The sequence below is a fragment of the Microcaecilia unicolor genome, chromosome 8, assembly GCF_901765095.1.
Source record: "Microcaecilia unicolor chromosome 8, aMicUni1.1, whole genome shotgun sequence".
Taxonomy (NCBI): domain Eukaryota; kingdom Metazoa; phylum Chordata; class Amphibia; order Gymnophiona; family Siphonopidae; genus Microcaecilia; species Microcaecilia unicolor.
The window spans coordinates 244053230-244072531 of NC_044038.1; the positions used below are offsets into that span (position 1 = coordinate 244053230).

The following is a 19302-nucleotide window of genomic DNA, read 5'->3' on the forward strand; positions in this document are numbered from 1 at the left end:
TACGGGAACGAAAGGGTATCTGGAGATCAGAACAAAGAAAAAACAAAGATTTGGCTAGAAGGATTCATTTTTGACAACTGAATAAAGGCAAGATAAGCACCTACTGCTTGTGCCGTCATAAAATAAGCAGAGGTCTAGATTCAGTAAATGGACCGGCAAAACCGGCAGGGGTGTTCTGGGATAAACATCTTTTATGGAACAGTGCATAGTGGCAACTCCTGTGACTAAAGTAAGGCGCCGGGACTGACACCTGCTGAAACCAGGTGTAAATCCTGCCGTGCATCCCCCCAATTCTGTCACACACACCTAACTCTTGGGAACGCCCATGGCCACACCCCCTTCTGGGTTGTGTGTGACAGAACTTAGGTGCAGTTCCTTAATAAAGCTGCACATAGTGACAATTAGCACCAATTATTGATGGTTAGCAGCCGACTGAGCGTTAATGGCTCATTAATTCAGTTGCAAATGCAACTCTTGACTGTGCCCAAATTTGGGTGATCTTATAAGAATCTGGGGGAGAAGGTCCTCCGAGGCAGGTGTACATACGTGAGTGTACTCTAGGTGTAGATACAATGTATTTTTTAAAAAACACATGTATACATTGCAACTCTAAAGGGTAAAGAGTCTATTCAAGAAATCTAGACTGCCCCAACTTGTCATTTCGTCCTTTAGATTGTAAGCTTCTTTGAGCAGGGACTGTCCTTTTTGTTAAACTGTACAGCGCTGCGTAACCCTAGTAGCGCTCTAGAAATGTCAAGTAGTAGTAGTAAGAGTCATGGATTTGATATAAACGAAGATCCTAAACTTGTCCTTGGGGGGGGGGGGGGGGGGGGGGGGGAACCTCAGCCAGTCAGGTTTTCAAGATATCCACAATAGCTTAATGGTTAGAACAGTGGGCTGAGAACCAGGGGAGCCCAGTTCAAATCCTACTGATGCTCCTTGTGATCTTGGGCAAGTCACTTAACCCTCTAATGCCTCATGTACAAACCTAGATTGTGAACCCTCCAGGGAAAGAAAAATGCCTACTGTACCTAACTGAACATTGATTCAATAGCCTTCAAGCTTGCAGGCAGTACATAAGAAATTAAAATATAAGACACTCATTATTGTGAGCATGTCTACAGCTGCCACAGTTTCAGAAAAGCTCCTTTTCTAAACATGACCACTCTGTCACATGCTCTACCTATCCAACATTTCATGCTCTTCTGCCCTCTCAGGGCTTCCTGGTGGAAGTGGTGGAGACGAACTCAAGAGATGATTGTAAGCTCTTTTGAGCAGGGACTGTCCTTTTTGTTAAACTGTACAGCGCTGCGTAACCCTAGTAGCGCTCTAGAAATGTTAAGTAGTAGTAGTAGATCTTGGGCAAGTACATAAGATTTCTAAGGGACTGATGGGAAGAGTACATGGCATGGATGGGCAGACTGGCGAGGCCACATGGTCTTTATCTGCCTACATTTTTCTCTGTTTCTATGATACAGAAAGCCACACACTGATGGCTGAGCACAAAGTTTCGAACATAAAAGTTTACCAACAGGATGGATCAATGAGCATGCAAATTACTGCCATATTAAAAAGCGGGCGCTGTCAGAAAACAACAGGGCACACCTCAGCAGTAATCTGCAGCTCATTGCTAAAATGAACCTCTTCCTGTCAGTGTGTGGGCAGTGATTGGCAAATGCACTGCCCACACAAATGCCTTTTATCTGTCATATCCTCAATCTTTCACTTTCCACTGCGACTGTTCCTGATGCCTTCAAACATGCCATAGTCACACAACTCCTTAAGAAACCTTCATTGGACCCTACCTGTCCTTCCAACTATTGCCCCATCTCCCTCCTCCCTTTCCTATCCAAGATACTTGAACGTGCTGTTCACTGTCGTTGCCGATTTTCTTTCATCTCAAGCTATTCTTGATCCACTTCAATCTGGCTTTCAACCCCTTCATTCAACTGAAACAGCACTTGCAAAAGTCTCCAATGATCTTTTCCTGGCCAGATCCAAAGGTCTCTATTCTATCCTCATCCTTCTCGATCTATCTGCTGCTTTTGACACTGTTGATCACAGCCTACTCCTTGATACGCTGTCCTCACTTGGATTTCAGGGCTCTGTTCTTTCCTGGTTTTCTTCTTATCTCTCCCAGCGTACCTTTAGTGTATATTCTAGTGGATCCTCCTCTACTTCTATCCCATTGTCAGTTGGTGTACCTCAGGGATCTGTCCTGGGACCTCTTCTTCTCTCTATCTATACTTCTTCCCTTGGTACTCCGATCTCAACCCATGGTTTTCAGTATCATCTTTACGCTGATGACTCCCAGATCTACCTCTCCACACCAGAAGTCTCAGCCGAAATCCAGGCCAAAGTATCAGCCTGCCTGTCTGACATTGCTGCCTGGATGTCTCAGCGCCATCTGAAACTAAACATGACCAAGACTGAGCTTCTTATCTTTCCCCCTAAACCAACCTCTCCTCCTCCCCCATTCTCTATTTCTGTGGATAACACTCTCATCCTTCCTGTCTCATCAACTCGTAACCTTGGGGTCATCTTCGACTCCTCCCTCTCCTTCTCTGCACATATTCAGCAGACCGCTAAAACCTGTGGTTTCTTTCTCTATAATATCAGCAAAATTCGCCCTTTCCTTTCTGAGCACACTACCAGAACCCTCATCCACACTCTTATCACCTCTCGCTTAGATTATTGCAACTTGCTTCTCACAGGTCTCCCACTTAGCCATCTGTCTCTTCTTCAATCTGTTCAAACTTCTGCTGCATGACTAATATTCCGCCAGTGTCGTTATGCTCATATTAGCCCTCTCCTTAAGTCACTTCACTGGCTTCCTATCCGTTTCCGCATACAGTTCAAACTCCTCTTATTGACTTATAAGTGCATTCACTCTGCAGCTCCTCAGTATCTCTCCACTCTCATCTCTCCCTACATTCATCCCCGGGGACTCTGTTCACTGGGTAAATCTCTCTTATCTGCACCCTTCTCCTCCACTGCTATCTCCAGACTCCGTTCCTTTTATTTTGCTGCACCTTATGCCTGGAATAGACTTCCTGAGCTGGTACATCAAGCTCCATCTTTGGTCGTCTTCAAATCTAAGCTAAAAGCCCACCTTTTTGATGCTGCTTTTAACTCCTAACCCTTATTCACTTGTTCAGAACCCTTATTTTATCACCCTCACGTTAATATTCCCTTATCTCTTGTTTGTCCTGTTTGTCTGTCCTAATTAGATTGTAAGCTCTGTCGAGCAGGGACTGTCTCTTCATGTTCAAGTGTACAGCGCTGCGTACGTCTAGTAGCACTATAGAAATGATAAGTTGTAGTAGTAGTAGCACTGACGGGAAGGAGGACCTTTAAAAAATTAAATAAATAAAAAATAAAACACAGGTTCTGCATCCCCCCTACAACCACTAAATTACCAAAATGTCCTGGTGGTCTAGCAGGCCCCCCACCCCCCCTGACTCACAAAATGCCCTGGAATTCCAGCAACACCCCTCCCCCCCGTGACATTAAAAAAATAAATCCCCGGTAGTCTAGTGTACCCCCATCTAATTCCTGAACCCCTGACCATCCCCACGTACCTCAAATAGTCAAAAAAGCAAGCGGAAGGCCCACTCATTCCTGCGTCTGGTGCTGTTTTCAATCAAAATGGCAGCATCTGACCCTAGCAGTGCCTTATTTCATAGGATGGCCCATTAGGAGTGAGGTGCTAACATCTGGAATAACAGTGTCACCAGAGGTAGGAGTGATCTGGCATTGCTACTACTACTATTTATCATTTCTATAGTGCTACAAGGCATACGCAGTGCTGTACAGCATACACAAAAAGACAGTCCCTGCTCAAAGAGCTTACAATCTAGATAAGACAGGTAAACAGACAGAACCATTGCTCCAGCCTTTCAACTTTTTGTGGTGGATGGGTAGGTGGTCTGTGGGGGCTTGAGGGGAAAGGGGGTACACTAGAACCAGTGCCTCTCAATCCTGACGTTGCATGTCAGGTATTCAGGATCATCACAATGAATATGCAGGAGTTAGATTTGCATAGAATAGATCTCTGCAATATGCAAATTTCTCCCATGCACATTCATTGCAGTGATGCTGAAAACCTAATTGACTAGCCAGCTTATTTTTGAAAGAGATCGCCGGCCATCTTCCGACACAAATCGGGAGATGGCCAGCCATCTCCTGAACCCGGCCAAATCAGTATAATCGAAAGCTGATTTTGGCAGGCGCCGACTGCATTCCGTTGCGGAGCCGGCCAAACTTCAAGGAGGCATTTCGGCAGGGTAGCGAAGGCGGGATGGGGCGTGGTTACGAGATGGCCGGCTTCGCCTGATAATGGAAAAAAAATGGCCGGCTCTGACGAGCATTTCACCGGCGTCACTTGGTCCATTTATTTTTAGGACCAAGTGTCAAAAAAGTGCCCCAATTGACCAGATGACCACCGGAAGGAATCGGGGATGACCTCCCCTGACTCCCCCAGTGGTCACCAACTCCCTCCCACCCAAAAAAAAAAAAACCACTACTTTTTTCCAGCCTGTATGCCAGCCTCAAATGTCATACCCAGCTCCCTGACAGCAGTATGCAAGTCCTTGGAGCAGTTTTTAGTGGGTGCAGTGCACTTCAGGTAGGTGGACCCAGGCCCATCCCCCCCCCCACCTGTTACACTTGTGGTGGTAAATGGGAGCCCTCCAACCTCCCCCCCCAAACCCACTGTACCCACATCTAGGTGCCCCTCTTCACCCATAAGGGCTATGGTAATGGTGTAGAGTTGTGGGGAGTGGGTTTGGGGGGGGGATTGGGGGGGGCTCAGCACCCAAGGTAAGGGAGCTATTTTTTTTTTTATTTTTAGAAGTGCCCCCTAGGGTGCCCGGTTGGTGTCCTGGCATGCCAGGGGGACCAGTGCAGTACAAATGCTGGCTCCTCCCACGACCAAATGCCTTGGATTTGGCCGGGTTTGAGATCACCGGCATTAGTTTCCATTATGGGCAAAAACCGATGCCGGTCATCTCAAACCCGGCCATCTTTGACATTTGGCCACCCCAACCGTATTATTGAAACGAAAGATGGCCGGCCATCTTTTTCGATAATACGTTTCGGGACCGCTTTTTGCAGCGGCGGCCATCTAGATGGCCGGCACCATTCGATTATGCCCCTCTAGGTGTGCCTTCAGGAGAGGGTTGAGAAGCATTACAATTTACTACCAGGGATTTATTTTTTTTTTTTATGTGAGGGGGGCTTGGGTTGGGGGCACTAGACTATCAGAGTTTTGTGTGTCAGCAGAGGGTGGGGTTCCGGTCAGGATGTAGAACAAGTAAAACACTGGCCATAAACATCACAAAAACTGGCATTAAATCCTATCATCTAACTTTTCTATCATTCCACGCCATTCCGGACCTTATAAACCTCTATCATGGAAGAGTTCGGGCCAGCCACTCTGAAAGGAGTGACTGGGGATTACTCTTGCTCCAACCTCACTGCTTTACCCCAAGGGCTTCTCAACTGGACCTGGGGGGGTGGGGCTATGATTGAGAAGGTGAGTGGGGGGAGCAGTTCGGGAGCGGGGAAGCTGTTTCTGTGTAGAGTCTTGATTATCTGACTTTTCAGGTTATCCGCAATGGGTCAAGTTCCATTTTTGTTGGATAATGAAGTATCTACTGTACCTGAATCCCAATGAGACTTTATTTCTAATTTACTGTACCTGTGATGTAACAAGGCTTCAGAATGTGTTAATAAAGTGTCTTGCTTCACTTTTGTAACTTTATCTAGTTGTATCTGTGAAGGTTCAAGTTCAACCATTGTCATGCTGCTCTTTTGCTACAAGTAGAAACCATGGTAGAGCATCCTGGCATTTACTCTCTGTCTCAAGCACACACTCGTTCACAATATTTATTTATGTATTTATTTGTTACATTTGTATCCCACATTTTCCCACCTATTTGCAGGCTCAATGTGGCTTACATAGTACCGTAAAGGCGTTCGCCCAGTCCGGTAAAGAACAAATACAGTGTGATGTGTGGTAGGATAATGTTCATGTGCTACAGACACATTTGGGAATCGTAGGATAAGGTTTATGTGTTACATTTGGAATCTTAGAGAGGGAGAGTTATGTCCATTGCGAGCTTTGGTTTCGTTGAGTAGCAGGATCCAGGCATTTACGTTGGGTCCATAGGGTACGCCTAATTGAACAGGTTGGTTTTTAGTGATTTCCGAAAGTTTAGGTGGTCGTACGTTGTTTTCACAGCTTTTGATGGCGCGTTCCACAATTGTGTGCTTATGTAGGAAAAGCTGGTTGCATAAGTTGATTTATACTTAAGTCCTTTGCAGCTTGCATTACATTAAATCATGGCAAGTAGACTCCAGTCCAGCTGAAAACGAAAATCATCTTCCAATACAAGAAGTGTTTGCTTAATGGAAAATAAAAAACAAACAGCATCTAATTCCAGGCACATTTGCTATTCATAAAATGCATCATCCTAACTGAATATATTATATGCTTTTTTTTGTTCCATATTACTATTCTGCTAGTAATTCAAGATCAAACAGAGGTCAAGAAAACTCAGGAGCTAGCAATTTTAATTATGGGTTCGATATTCAGCAGGTGGTGATCAGCGTTTTGCCGACCACCACAGGTGGTTCAACACGGATATTCAATGCCAGCCCAAGTCCAGGTATCGGCACTGATGGCTAATGCTTAGCACTTAAGTCCAGTATTTAGCACTTTACCGCTATAACTGAAACCAGAACCAACCAGTCCCTCAAATGAGACAGCTACGTCTAGTCAGATCATTCCTCGACCAAACCGCCTTTGCACTACTAGGTCCACATTAGTCCTACCTCACTTGGATTACTGTAACGTTCTATTTCTTGGTATTAAGTGTTAATATCAGAAAAAAAAATGCAAATCATACAGAATACAGCTGCTAGACTAATATAAAGATTGAATAAGATATACTAGTGTTTCAACTCATCTAAACAAACTGCACTGGCTTCCCATAGCAGAAAGACTCAGGTTCAAAGCTGCTTGTTTAGTTTTTCAAATCTTACAGGGTTTGACCTCTGAACTGCTAACTAAGACCACTTCGCTACGTATGGTCCAGTCTAACAGACAAAGAATAACTGATGCTAACACCACCGTTTCAAAAGACAATTCGTAATCAGAAGATTTTCAGTTCTATATTCCCTGTACTTGGAGGTAAAATATGGAAGTCTCTACCTACTACTACTTGACATTTCTAAAGCGCTACTAGGGTTACGCAGCGCTGTACAATTTAACATAGAAGGACAGTCCCTGCTCAAAGGAGCTTACAATCTAAAGGACAAATGTACAGTCAGTCAAATTGGGGCAGTCTAGATTTCCTGAAAGGTATAAAGGTTAGGTGCCGAAAGCAACATTGAAGAGGGATTTGAAGATGGGTAGGGAGGGGGCTTGGCGTAAGGGCTCAGGAAGTCTATTCCATACCTACTGCCATCAGAACAGAAAAGAAGCTACCTTAGCTTCAGGAAGTGGCTAAAAAGCTTTCTCTCTTCCAAAGACTGCTTCATAACAATCCATCGCCTTCTACCTCCTAGTATCCAGAAGCGGAGCCGGGTTGACGGTGCGGGGGGAGCGAAAGCGGCGTGAGAGCGGACTTCCACCAGCGCACATTTTCAATGCAACACATTGAGAAAAAAATAGGCGTCAGCACCAGCAGAACTCCGTTTGGGGGAGCAGCTGCTCCCCCGGTGCCCCCCCTTAGCTACACCACTGCTAGTATCATCCCTTATCGTTCCCTATAACGTTTTTGGTCTCATGCATTACCCCAATGGTCTCTAATTGTTCTCATACCTCACACTAACATGATCAGCTTTTGTCTCACCTAGAATGTAAAAGTATGCAGGAGACACTTCATACAGGGTGAACAAGTGCGAGACAGGGTGGTGGTACTCTGCTTAGAAGCCCACTGTCAACTATACAATAAAAATAATGGAGCCAATATTTAGCTGAAAGACATCTGGATAAAGATATGCAAACAACATATTCTCAATGCCTTAATCTGGATGCTTGAAAAGATATTTGGATAAGTCAGTGCTCTTAGGCATGCTCTGCCTGCAACTAATTTACCAGATAACTTTAATTGGACAATCGTTGACTATCACTGCAATGTAACTAAAGTTTGAACCCACCCTGCCATGTCTCCGATTCCTTCTCTTTTTAAATGGATAGCCTCAAATCTCAATGTCTGGTCAAAGGTTAACTGGATAAATCCTTCCGAATACTGACCCCTTCTCTCCACCCTCCCCCACCCCCGACACACACATTTTAGACTACACTTGGCTATCTATTTTATAATAGGTGTCTTCAGACCTAGGTTACCTATTTTTAGCCTAAAGACATGAGGAACATTTTAGAAAAGATATTCAACTCAGAATAAGGACATCCAAGTCAGTATGTTGCTTTCCCCATGTATTTAGAACAAAATGTACATCGGCAGATCCTGTTGAAAAATGAATGAGAAATGGATGTCCATGGGCTGGTTACATCCAGAATGAAGATCCATTTCACAAACTGAAAGGTCCAAACTATGAACGGGGCAAAAAAAGGGACGGGGACAAAGGAACGTCAATGTAATAAAATGGCCACATAGACGTCCGTGTGGAGGAGGAGCCTAATGGTTAGAGTAATGAGGTAAGGACTAGAGGACCCCAGTTCAAATTTCAGTGTGGCACTTTGTGTGTGTGGTTTTTATTTGCTTTTTTTTTTTAATTGTGAGCCCTTCAGGATCAGAAAAATATCTACTGTGACTTCTTTAATCCTTCCAGTGGAGAACTGGTCAATCAGAGCACCTTTCTCTAACCTAGACGTGCCACGTACCAGGTCTAAATAACATCAACCATTTTTTTGGATATAGACATCCCTTTTCCTTCTGAAATCAGAGTTGGATGTCCATATTTTGGCTCCCTTCTAGTCCTGCCCAAAACACGTCCAATTTCCCCTTGCCATAAGGATGTACTGCGGTTTTAGACATTAATAAAGTAAGGGCCATAGGCACCTATATGTCTGTGTAAAACTAGGGGAAAAGTGGCAGAAATCATGCCTAGATTACGGTTGCAGACATATATCTGCTTGGGAGCATGCACATATTTTCACATATAAATTATACTTTAGAAAATACATTGTGAAGCAGCAAAACCCTAAACTACATCTCCCAGAATGCATTTTCAGTCCCAGCAGTGAGAGCCCAGGGGATAGGCAAGCTGGCCATATACCGTCTCTGACCACAAGAGGGAGGGAGAATGAAGGAGCCCAGTCCCCCTGGACCCACAATCAGTGTATCATGCTGCCCACCTGTAATAGGGAGGGGTGGGGTGAGAAGCAGGAGGAGGGATTGGAGGGATTGGATGGAAGAAGGGGGTTAATCAGGCAGCTGAGCAGGGAGAAGAAACCAGAAGGGAATGGGAGCTTGAGTGCCTGGGGAGAAAAGCACCTGAAGGTTTGAAACTATATTTTTTTGGAAGGTATTTTGAGTTAAACCCTGCTTAAAGAATGAAGCCTGTTTTCTTTTGGGAGACCTGTTTGCTGTGAGGAAACCCTGACTGTTGGGGGAGGTTGCTGGATGAGTTACAAGCCTGGTTCTCCCCCAAGCTGCACCCTGATTATTTTGGAAGGACTATGTGGAATCTGAAAGACTTGTTTGGGCAGGAGGGGGAAAACCCTGCTTGGAGGCAAGTACAGATTTTGCTACTGACTTTGAAAAGGAGGGATTTTCAAAGGACTATTGCAGCCCTTCAAGAAAGGGGCAGAGACTTTGTGTTTGCTGGCTTGTACACTAAAAGAGGCAGAACAGCCCTGCCGGGAAAGCCCTGACCCAGGGCTCTGGACTGAAGTGTTTGTCATTAACTTGAAAAATGAATATTTTAAAGTATCCACTGGTGGCAATTTGTGGAGATCTGTCTATTCGTGGGAGGCGGCATCCTCCCCCCACATACTGGAACAGCGGGCCTGTTTACAACATGCATAAAATCATAAATGTAGTAGCTATGTACCAAATGAAGGAAAAAAAATGCTTTGTGGCTAGTACCAGTCTGGTAAAGAAAATGAGCCGATAAAGTAGCCTGAGCAAGACTGCCCTGTAGACTGTTCTTACATTGCTTCTAACAGAAGGACTGAAAAAAAGCTGTAATGATTTAACCAATAACCAAACAGACTCCACAAAGCTTAGAGTCGGATGGGAATAGCCTGTTTGTTGGGCTTATGAATATACAATGACATTGACAACACTTCTGAGAGCTCCTCAAACCAAACACACACTAGATCAAGCCAGATGAGACTGGACTTTTTATGATCAAATCAAATACTTGGGGTTCCTAAAATCTAACCAAAACAGCAGAGGTGGTCAAGGGAAGGAGTCACCAAAGAAATCAAACATCACATTTACCGAGGAAAGACCTGACTTGACCAAGTTTCAGCTTACAGCCTGAATCAAGGGTCATCCAGTGGTCAACTTTATGGTCACTCCTTATGCACGTCTCAATAGGATTCTAAAACAACCTTCTGCTACTGAGATGTGTACAAGTACTGACCATAAAGTTGACCATGTGTGTATTTATTGTTGAGGGCTGGATGACCCCTGATGCAGGCTGTAAGCCAAAACTTGGTCAAGTTGGGTCTCCCCTCAATAAATTTGATGTTTGATTTCTTTGGTGACTCCTCCTTCCTTTGACCACCTCCGCTGATTGTGGAGGTTGTCTTTCCTAAAACCTAACCTACAGTTCTCCACTAAATAAATAGATCAGTGACTGCCAGTAGCCGGACTCAGGATCCTCAGTAGCGGGCAGCTATGTCTTTTGCTCCCAGCCTCCAAGTGTTGCAATGGCTGAGCTGAGTTTGGGAGGGGGAGGGAATAAAGAGTGAGGGGGAAAGCCAGGGTACTTGCAAATTAAAGCACATGGTAACGTTGTCCAATATTAGTAAAGGTAGTGAGGGCTTTCTAACCAGCATTATTTATTACTGGAGTAGAAATGTGACTCCTGCACTGGCCGGGGAAAATTAGTATATACTTTTTTTGGTGTGGTCTTTTGGTGGGGGGGGGGGGAGGGGGGAGTCATTTCAACTTCTACTGCTTCAGTGTAACAACCGTCATTCGATAAGAATAATACTTTCATTCATCTACTCACCCCTTTGGAAGTTTTCATGGAGTCCGGATGCCAGACGTGTGGTCCCAGGCCATCCACCCCAGAGGTGGATGCATGTATGTTTCTGAAATACTAAATTGTACAGTGGATTGGCATCCTGTTTGGATGTGCGCTACATAAATTAAAAGTATTCTTACAATTACACTTCTTCTGCTCATGTTCCTATGAAAAGACTGAGGGAGAAATTATCAGTTGGTGGCAGTCAGTGGGGGGGGGGGGGGGGGGGGGGGGTTTGTCCACCGCTGGGGTTACGCCCAGATACTCAATCCCAACCCATTTCCGGGCTACGGCTTGAATATCCAGGTTTATACGTCCGGCTCTCTCTTATACAGTTAAGTGCAATATTCAGCACTTAACCACCTGAGCGAAACTGGATAAAGATAGGACTGATTTGTCCGGTTAAAGTAGATGGTTAGGTGCAGAATATCAGCAACGTATCCGCATTAAGAGTGGACTCCATCCCTGGATCACCCACAAAATATCTGCTTTTCACTATAGTGATCAGTGGTGATATTCAGTGGCACTAACTGGTCAACGGACAGCCCCGTACAATCGATTTAACTGGCCAGGAGCCTCTCTTGGCTGCTTAAATGGCTTTGACTATCCACCCGTGAGCTGTCCTGCTTCTACGATGCGTCTACAAACCAGTCTTCACCTCGACAAACATTTCTCAGTCGCCCTAATAGATTTGCTGCTACAGAGAAAGCCATGGGCCCCAGAACATGTGGTTATCCAGATTGGTGCAACTACAGCAAATAATATGATATCACATTTCTGCTTAACAGTAAGTAAAACTGCTGACTACCCACCTAGAGAAACGAGAAAGAAATATCCAGCAGCATCATCAATGCTAATAAAAAAAAAATGTAAAAACGGTAATAGCAAACTCGTGGTAGTCACTTGCCGGCCAATGCAGGCTTTTCTATACCTGGAATAACATGTATAGAACGTTTGTACATTTGGGAAGCTCGCCAGGAGCCCTTGGCCTGGATTGGCCGCTGTCGTGGACAGGATGCTGGGCTCGATGGACCCTTGGTCTTTTCCCAGTGTGGCATTACTTATGTACTTATGCCCTAGGCAACCTCCTAGTCTTGCCTAACGTTGGGCCAGCCCTGTACCCCTATGTGCGTCCTGCTTGTAAATCTGAACTCTGCATTTGCAGAATGACACTTAGGCAGCCTGGTTCTATTTATGCGAACGAATGCTAGTATTCGAAACATTTACACATGTGAGCATCTAGGTTATACGATCGGGACTGTACCGAGCTGGAATGGCGCCCTGTGTGACACACCCCCTTTTGGCCCCATCCCACCCACTGTGCTGTTGCCAAGACAATGGATGGGTAGAATGTTGATGCCCCCACCTCCCTGGGCCCTGTGCAGCTGGCCCTGCTTGCACAGCACTTGGTACAGTCCAGAACAGAATTAAGACGTACCAGTGCTGCTTCACCCTGCCTCAGTTTTAGCCTCTCTCTTTATACATATATATATATATATATATATATATATATAATCTGGACAGGTGTGGAGGGGGTAATCATTAAGGTACACTAAAAGTTGGGCTTTTATCACATCTTAGTTCACCACGGAGTCGTTTGTTGTATGAGGGCTAGACCCATGAACCTACTGCTAGGGGTCTCTGGTACCATTTTGAACTCAGAGCTGGCAGGGGCAGAAGGAACTAGGAATTGCTCCTTCCTCAAACCCATGGACACCAGGGGGCCTATGGGAGCATGGGGTGGGGGTCTTTGTGGGAAAGGCAGTCCTCTTGGGGGGGGGGGGGGAATGTGATAGAGGGGATATATTTTTGGAGTGGCTTTGGGGAGGGGGGATAGGGGGAAATTAAGCTTTTATGCCTGGCCCTTTAAGATGTAGCCCAGGAGCATCAGGTTGTGTGTTAGCTGCCCGATGCTCCCGACTAATAATTCTATTTTTCCTGGAATAACACAAATTGTGGTGTTCACTGCAAGTTGCATTATCTAATTTTTTACATATGAATTGTTTTGCATGGGTTTGTATGCTTTGCATCTCATCGAATGTATCCTACAGCATCTTATATAAACACTAGTAAAACATGCCCACTTCTCACACAAATGAAACGGGTGCTAGCAAAGTTACCCTCCGAGTTCCAGCTTGGCCCCCCTCCCTCTCCTCTGAGTTCCAGGCTCCCCTCTCCTCCGAGTTCCAGGCAGGCCTCCCTCCCTCCCTCTCTCTCCTCTGAATTCCAGGCCCCCCGGCCTGAATTTAAAAGTTCTTACCTCGGGGTCCGGCGGCAGCAGTGAAAGTTGAGCAGGCATGGTGCTTCAGCCTGCCTTCCCTTCTGTCTCAGCTCTGCCTCTGGTCTGGTCCTTCCAGAAACAGAAAATGAGGGTGAGACCAGAGGCAGAGCTGAGACAGAAGGGAAGGCAGGCTGAAGCACCGTGCCTGCTCAACTTTCACTACTGCCGCCGGACCCCGAGGTAAGAACTTTTAAATTCAGGCCGGCAAGCAGGAAGGTGAGGGGCAGGCAGAGGACTGGGAGAAGAGGGCGGGCAACGCAGGTTGGGCTGCCACTCGGAGGGGAGAGAGAGAGAGAGAGAGGGAGGGAGGGCCTGAAACTCGGAGGACATGGGGGGAGGCAGGGGGGGCGATTCTCCCGCGATTGTATCCTCACCTCCAACGTTCTGTGGCTGGCTGGTGCTGGTTTCCCTTCCCTCTCATTGATCCGCCCTCTGATGTCATCACGTTCAGACGTGAGGGTGGACCAATGGGAATTGTGTTACGAACCCAGGCATCCAGACGTAGAACGTTGGAGGTGCAAATTATTATATAGGATGTGTTATGGTAATATTTCAATTTACTGGATTTATATCCCACAATCACCCGAGTTGGCAACTCAGTTTTATGTGGCTTACATGAGACAAGCAGATACACACAAGTACAGGTCAAGGATGCCATTCTACATATGTTAGGGGGCAAATAACATGTATTATAATAGCCGTAACACACCTTAATAACTACCTCCTCTCCCTTTGTGAGTTAAGGTGCCGAGAAGTAATGAAAAAGCAATTATGCGTTCAATATTGGTTCCAATGTTAATTCTTCTCTTCGGAAAGCTTCAAGCAATTTGCAAAGCCAGTGCTCATCACAGATGGCCACTGAGTGCCCATTCCCAAACTGAACCACAGGACGATCGCTTTTCATCTTAACCTGCTAGTGTTGTTGCAAGTGAATTCAGCTGGTATAAATTTAAACAGACTGGTGCCTGCCTTCAAGTACAGAAAAACAAAGTATATCTGTGGGAAGAAACTAAAGAATCATGGACCACCACCAGAGAGACCCGCTGGCAAAAAGTCACTAAAACTGACTATATCTTCAATTATCTGAAGCTGCTTTAAACCAATTGCGTAGCTATGGGGGGGGCCACGGGGGCCTGGGCCCCCCGAAAAATTGGCTGTTCCATTAAAACGAGCATGCAGTGCATGGCGCACTGAAAACAGGAGAGGAATCAAGTGCGAGACCAGCACGGAACAGATAAACGCTTCAGCTGGCGGGGGATGGGGACCCCCACCAGCAAAGGTACCTTGCGGTGGTGGCATCGAAAGCAATGGGAGAGGGGCGGTGGCTGGGGGAGGTGGGCTAAAATGTGTCCCCCCACCACTTTGGGCTCTGGCCCCCCCTCCCGCCGAGGTCCGGCTATGCCCCTGCTTTAAACTATGTCTTGAGAAATATCTGGTCAAAGTTGCCAATTATTATTTCTGAAAATGCAGATGAATTCCAATCACCTGTTGTACCAGCTTTCCTGATGAAACAAGGATCACCACCAAAGAAGTGAGGAAGAGGTTGGGAACCAAAGGTGGCTACTCTGACCTCTGTGGGGAGTAAATTAATGGAGATGCTTCTCAATCACAGGACAGGGCGGTTTTTGGAGTCCAATGGACTACAGGACCCAAGACAGCATGGTTTTCCTAGAGGTAGGTCTTGTCATGTGAATCTGATTGATTTTTTTTCTACTGGGTGAGCAGGGAGTTGGGTTTAGGGAGAGCATTGGATTTTAGCAAAGCCTTTGACACAGTTCTGCTAAGGTGACTGTTAAATAAACTGAGTGCCCTTGGTATGTGTCCTAAAGTGACTGACTGGGTTAGAAACTGGTTGAACGGAAGGCGAAAAAGGATAGTGATAAACAGAGTTCACTCTGAGGAAAAGAGTGTTACCAGTGGTGTGCCACAGGGATTGGTTCTTGCTCTAGTTTTCTAAAAACATTGTTGTAAGCTATATCGTAGGAGGACTCTGTGGTAAAGTTTGTCTCTTTGCGGATGATACCAAAATCTGCAATAGGGTAAATACACCCCTGGTGGTGTGGATAACATGACGAGGGACCTAGCAAAGCTGACAGAATGGCCTAGAATTTGGCAGCTAAGATTTAATGCTAAAAAAAATGCAGGGTCATGCATTTCAGCTGGAAAAAATACAACAGAGTGATACAGAATTGGGGATGGAATACCTTTGTGATAATCTTCAGATGGACCAACAGGTAGAAAAAGTAATGGATAGATACTTGAGAGATGAGGACTCCATGGGCTCAAATGGAAGCTTCATTAGCGATGCAAGAACATTCCAGTTCACGAGGCACCTGTCAGACCACTGGTACATCAAAAATCCCCTTCATGAATCACAAAATTATTAGACGGTGCAAATCCCAAGCTCTGCCTAGGAGAACATAAGCTGTGGACTGTGCTGAGATGCAACTCTGAGAGATGTTTGCAACCTCAGATGATAAGGAAGATGTAGGTAGTGTGGTGTTATCTGTTAGCAAAACACCGGACTGAAAAATCATTTAAATGCATACGAACATCTGATGAAAGGTTTTGTTGCTGCCACCAAGATGTCTCGCATTGGAGGTTGTAGACCCAAGGTGACAACCAGGCACTGCTCAGGAAAAAAAGCTGTCCTAAGTTGTACCACTCAGTTCCATGAGGAGTGGCTGAATATCACATTATCCGCATAGCCAGCAGCAGTCAGTGGTCTGTACGTGTACTCAGCATTTATTTATTTATTTTATTGCATTTGTACCCCACACTATCCCACCTTTTTGCAGGCTCAATGTGGCTTACAGGATGTTAATATGATGGAGGCGGCATATTTTCAAAGCACTTATACTTACAAAGTTCCATAGTAACCTATGGAACTTTGTAAGTCTAAGTGCTTTGAAAATAAGCCTCATAGTCATTACATAAACTTAGATACAGTCGATAATAAGCTGAAGGTAGATGAGGGTTTAGATGGAAAGGTATTAGGTAAGGCCATGTGAGAGATGGAGAGGTATTAGCCTTGTAGCGCTATAGAAATGCTAAATAGTAGTAGTAGTAGTATTAGGTAAGGTCGTGTGAGAGGTGTTTTAAAGCACTTGGGTGGTAAAAGGAGTGATTTGTTCAATTAAGAATGTCTTTTGTAAGCCTTGTTGAAGAGATGTGTCTTCAAAGATTTACATAAGTACATAAGTAATGCCATACTGGGAAAAGACCAAGGGTCCATCGAGCCCAGCATCTTGTCCACGACAGCGGCCAATCCAGGCCAAGGGCACCTGGCAAGCTTCCCAAACGTACAAACATTCTATACATGTTATTCCTGGGATTTTGGATTTTTCCAAGTCCGTTTAGTAGCGGTTTATGGACTTGTCCTTTAGGAAACCGTCCAACCCCTTTTTAAACTCTGCTAAGCTAACCGCCTTCACCACATTTTCCGGCAATGAATTCCAGAGTTTAATTACGCGTTGGGTGAAGAAACATTTTCTCCGATTTGTTTTACATTTACTACACTGTAGTTTCATCGCATGCCCTCTAGTCCTAGTATTTTTGGAAAGCGTGAACAGACGCTTCACATCCACCTGTTCCACCCCACTCATTATTTTATATACCTCTATCATGTCTCCCCTCAGCCGTCTCTTCTCCAAGCTGAAAAGCCCTAGCCTCCTTAGTCTTTCTTCATAGGGAAGTCGTCCCATCCCCGCTATCATTTTAGTCGCCCTTCGCTGCGAAAGTTGGTTAAGTTGTCCGTGGTTTTTAAGGCCATGGGTAGTGCGTTCCATATCTGTGTGCTTTTATAAGCAAAGGTAGTAGCGTATGCCTGTTTGTATTTGATTCCTTTACAGCTGGGGTGGTTCAAATGGAGGAACTTGCGGGCTGATCTTCTGGCATTTCTGGGCGGTAAGTCTAATAAGTTTAGCATGTAGAGTGGGGCATCTGCGTGAATGATTTTGTGTACGGTCGTGCAGATCTTGAACTCAATTCGTTCCTTGAGCGGGAGCCAGTGCAGTTTCTCTCTTATGGGCTTCGCACTTTCGTATTTGGTTTTTCCAAAGATGAGTAGGGCTGCGGTGTTCTGGGCTGTTTGGAGTTTTTTAATGGTCTGTTCTTTACAGCCTGCGTACAGAGCGTTACAGTAGTCCAGGTGACTTATCACTAGTGATTGTACGAGGGTGCGGAAGATGTTTCTTGGGAAAAAAGGTTTTATTCTTTTGTGTTTCCACATCGAATAGAACATTTTTTTCTACAGGGAGAAGCACTGAATGTACGTAAAATATTGCCTGTAAGATTTAAATATTGACTCAGATATTATTGGCTCACATCTGGTACCTCAAGTTCCACAAAATATTTAAATAGAGCTATTTATGCCATGGTATATTTAGATTTGACGCGTCACTGAATCAGAGCTCCCTTACAGTGAAAGCTGTGGAAAAAGCCACACTAGCTTATCCACACCCAGTCCCGAGGTCCCTAAAGAGCCCCAACATATAACCCTTAATGCTTCTCAATTAAGAACAACAAACTCTGCATCCCGCCACATGGCGACCTCTGGGGGACCTGCAATGTCCTCATTAGTCATTTTCTTATTGAATACAGGCCAAAACTTGCAGACTGGACCCCCAGAGGAATCGGTTTTGCTGTATTTATTACATTAACCGGCATAATTATGTAGAAGGTTTACAAATGCAAAAGAATAAAATAGGGAACTTATTGCAACCTGTCACTTGTTCCAAATCATTTCCACTCATTTTTTTTTTTCGTAGCTTTGCAGATGAGCAGGTCCTGATTAAAGGTACAGTAGGATTAGCCATATTAAAATAATTCCAATGTCAAAAACAATTTTGGAACATTGTTGTATCGATCGAATAATAAGGATACTTCAAATGGGGGGTGGAGGGGGGGGGAGAGAGTTAAAGAACACAAGCAAGAAAAATATATCATTGAGAGGCCCCCACTGTTTCCTGGAATAACAGACCTGTTATTTGTAATTCATGGTTCTATGTGAACTGTTTTCATTAGTCTTAATAAAGGGCCACTTTGAATGGGCTCTGTCGGAATTGCCACGCGGGAACTGCTATCGCGGCCCGAAGAGATTGAAGCTGAAATAATTCCAGTAATGCCACGAGGTACACCTAGCATTACTTGGTGAGAAACAATAACTATTATCGTGGTTATTACTATTATTAACTACTGTGGTATTCCCTCTTTTTCTTTTACCAAACCAGCAACGGTGCGTTTTAAAGAATTTTAAGATATACAAGAGAAAGGAACGGAAAACATTCGAAGGCAGATTCCTCTCCTTCCTTCACATTCTCTTTCCCCCCCTTCTCCGTTTTGAAAATTGCCTTATCCAGTAGTGAAATCCTGTCAAGTATAACTTCTTATTATGGTGTACAGTAATTTTATGAATTCAGTGGGGAATGAAATGCAATTTTTTTCAGACCTGTCTCTATTCATAATGACCAAGTCAAATTAATCATCACAAATAATACTCGTGTGTCAGCCATTCAAGAGATTTTTTAATAGAATTTTTCTGATTCATGTCTTGCAGTAGATCAGATCAGTAGGGGCTACAGCACTTCTGAAAATCAGTGCAATTATGTTTTCCCCGCTGCTTGTTGTTTCCCCAAGAATAAAAAAAATGTCATTGTGAAAGGAAACATACATAAACCAGGCTGAAAAACAAGAATGCAGGTGCTATTAGATTTCATTCTTCTGCTGGGATCAGACTGGAAGCTGCTCTCTACAAGGAACAGATGGAGGCCACCCAGTCTCCTTGTTCTAGCGTTATCAGGGCACGCACAGCGCATTAGAGAGGTCTACTGTCCGAGACCCCAAACTGA

The 19302-nt window shown here is 44.8% G+C and overlaps 1 protein-coding gene across 7 annotated transcripts in view; it reads right to left on the minus strand.

The window, feature by feature from the left end:
• TOX2 (TOX high mobility group box family member 2) overlaps positions 1 to 19302 on the minus strand; it is a 314937-nt gene that overhangs the window by 117715 nt on the left and 177920 nt on the right. For 6 of the 7 annotated variants that reach the window (XM_030212723.1, XM_030212719.1, XM_030212716.1 and 3 more), the window contains exon 3: positions 11158 to 11247. The exons of the other annotated variant lie outside the window; for it this stretch is intronic. In XM_030212723.1, coding sequence (XP_030068583.1) covers positions 11158 to 11247 — 90 coding nt within the window. The remainder of the gene's footprint in view (positions 1 to 11157; positions 11248 to 19302) is intronic. 7 annotated transcript variants of the gene reach the window in all.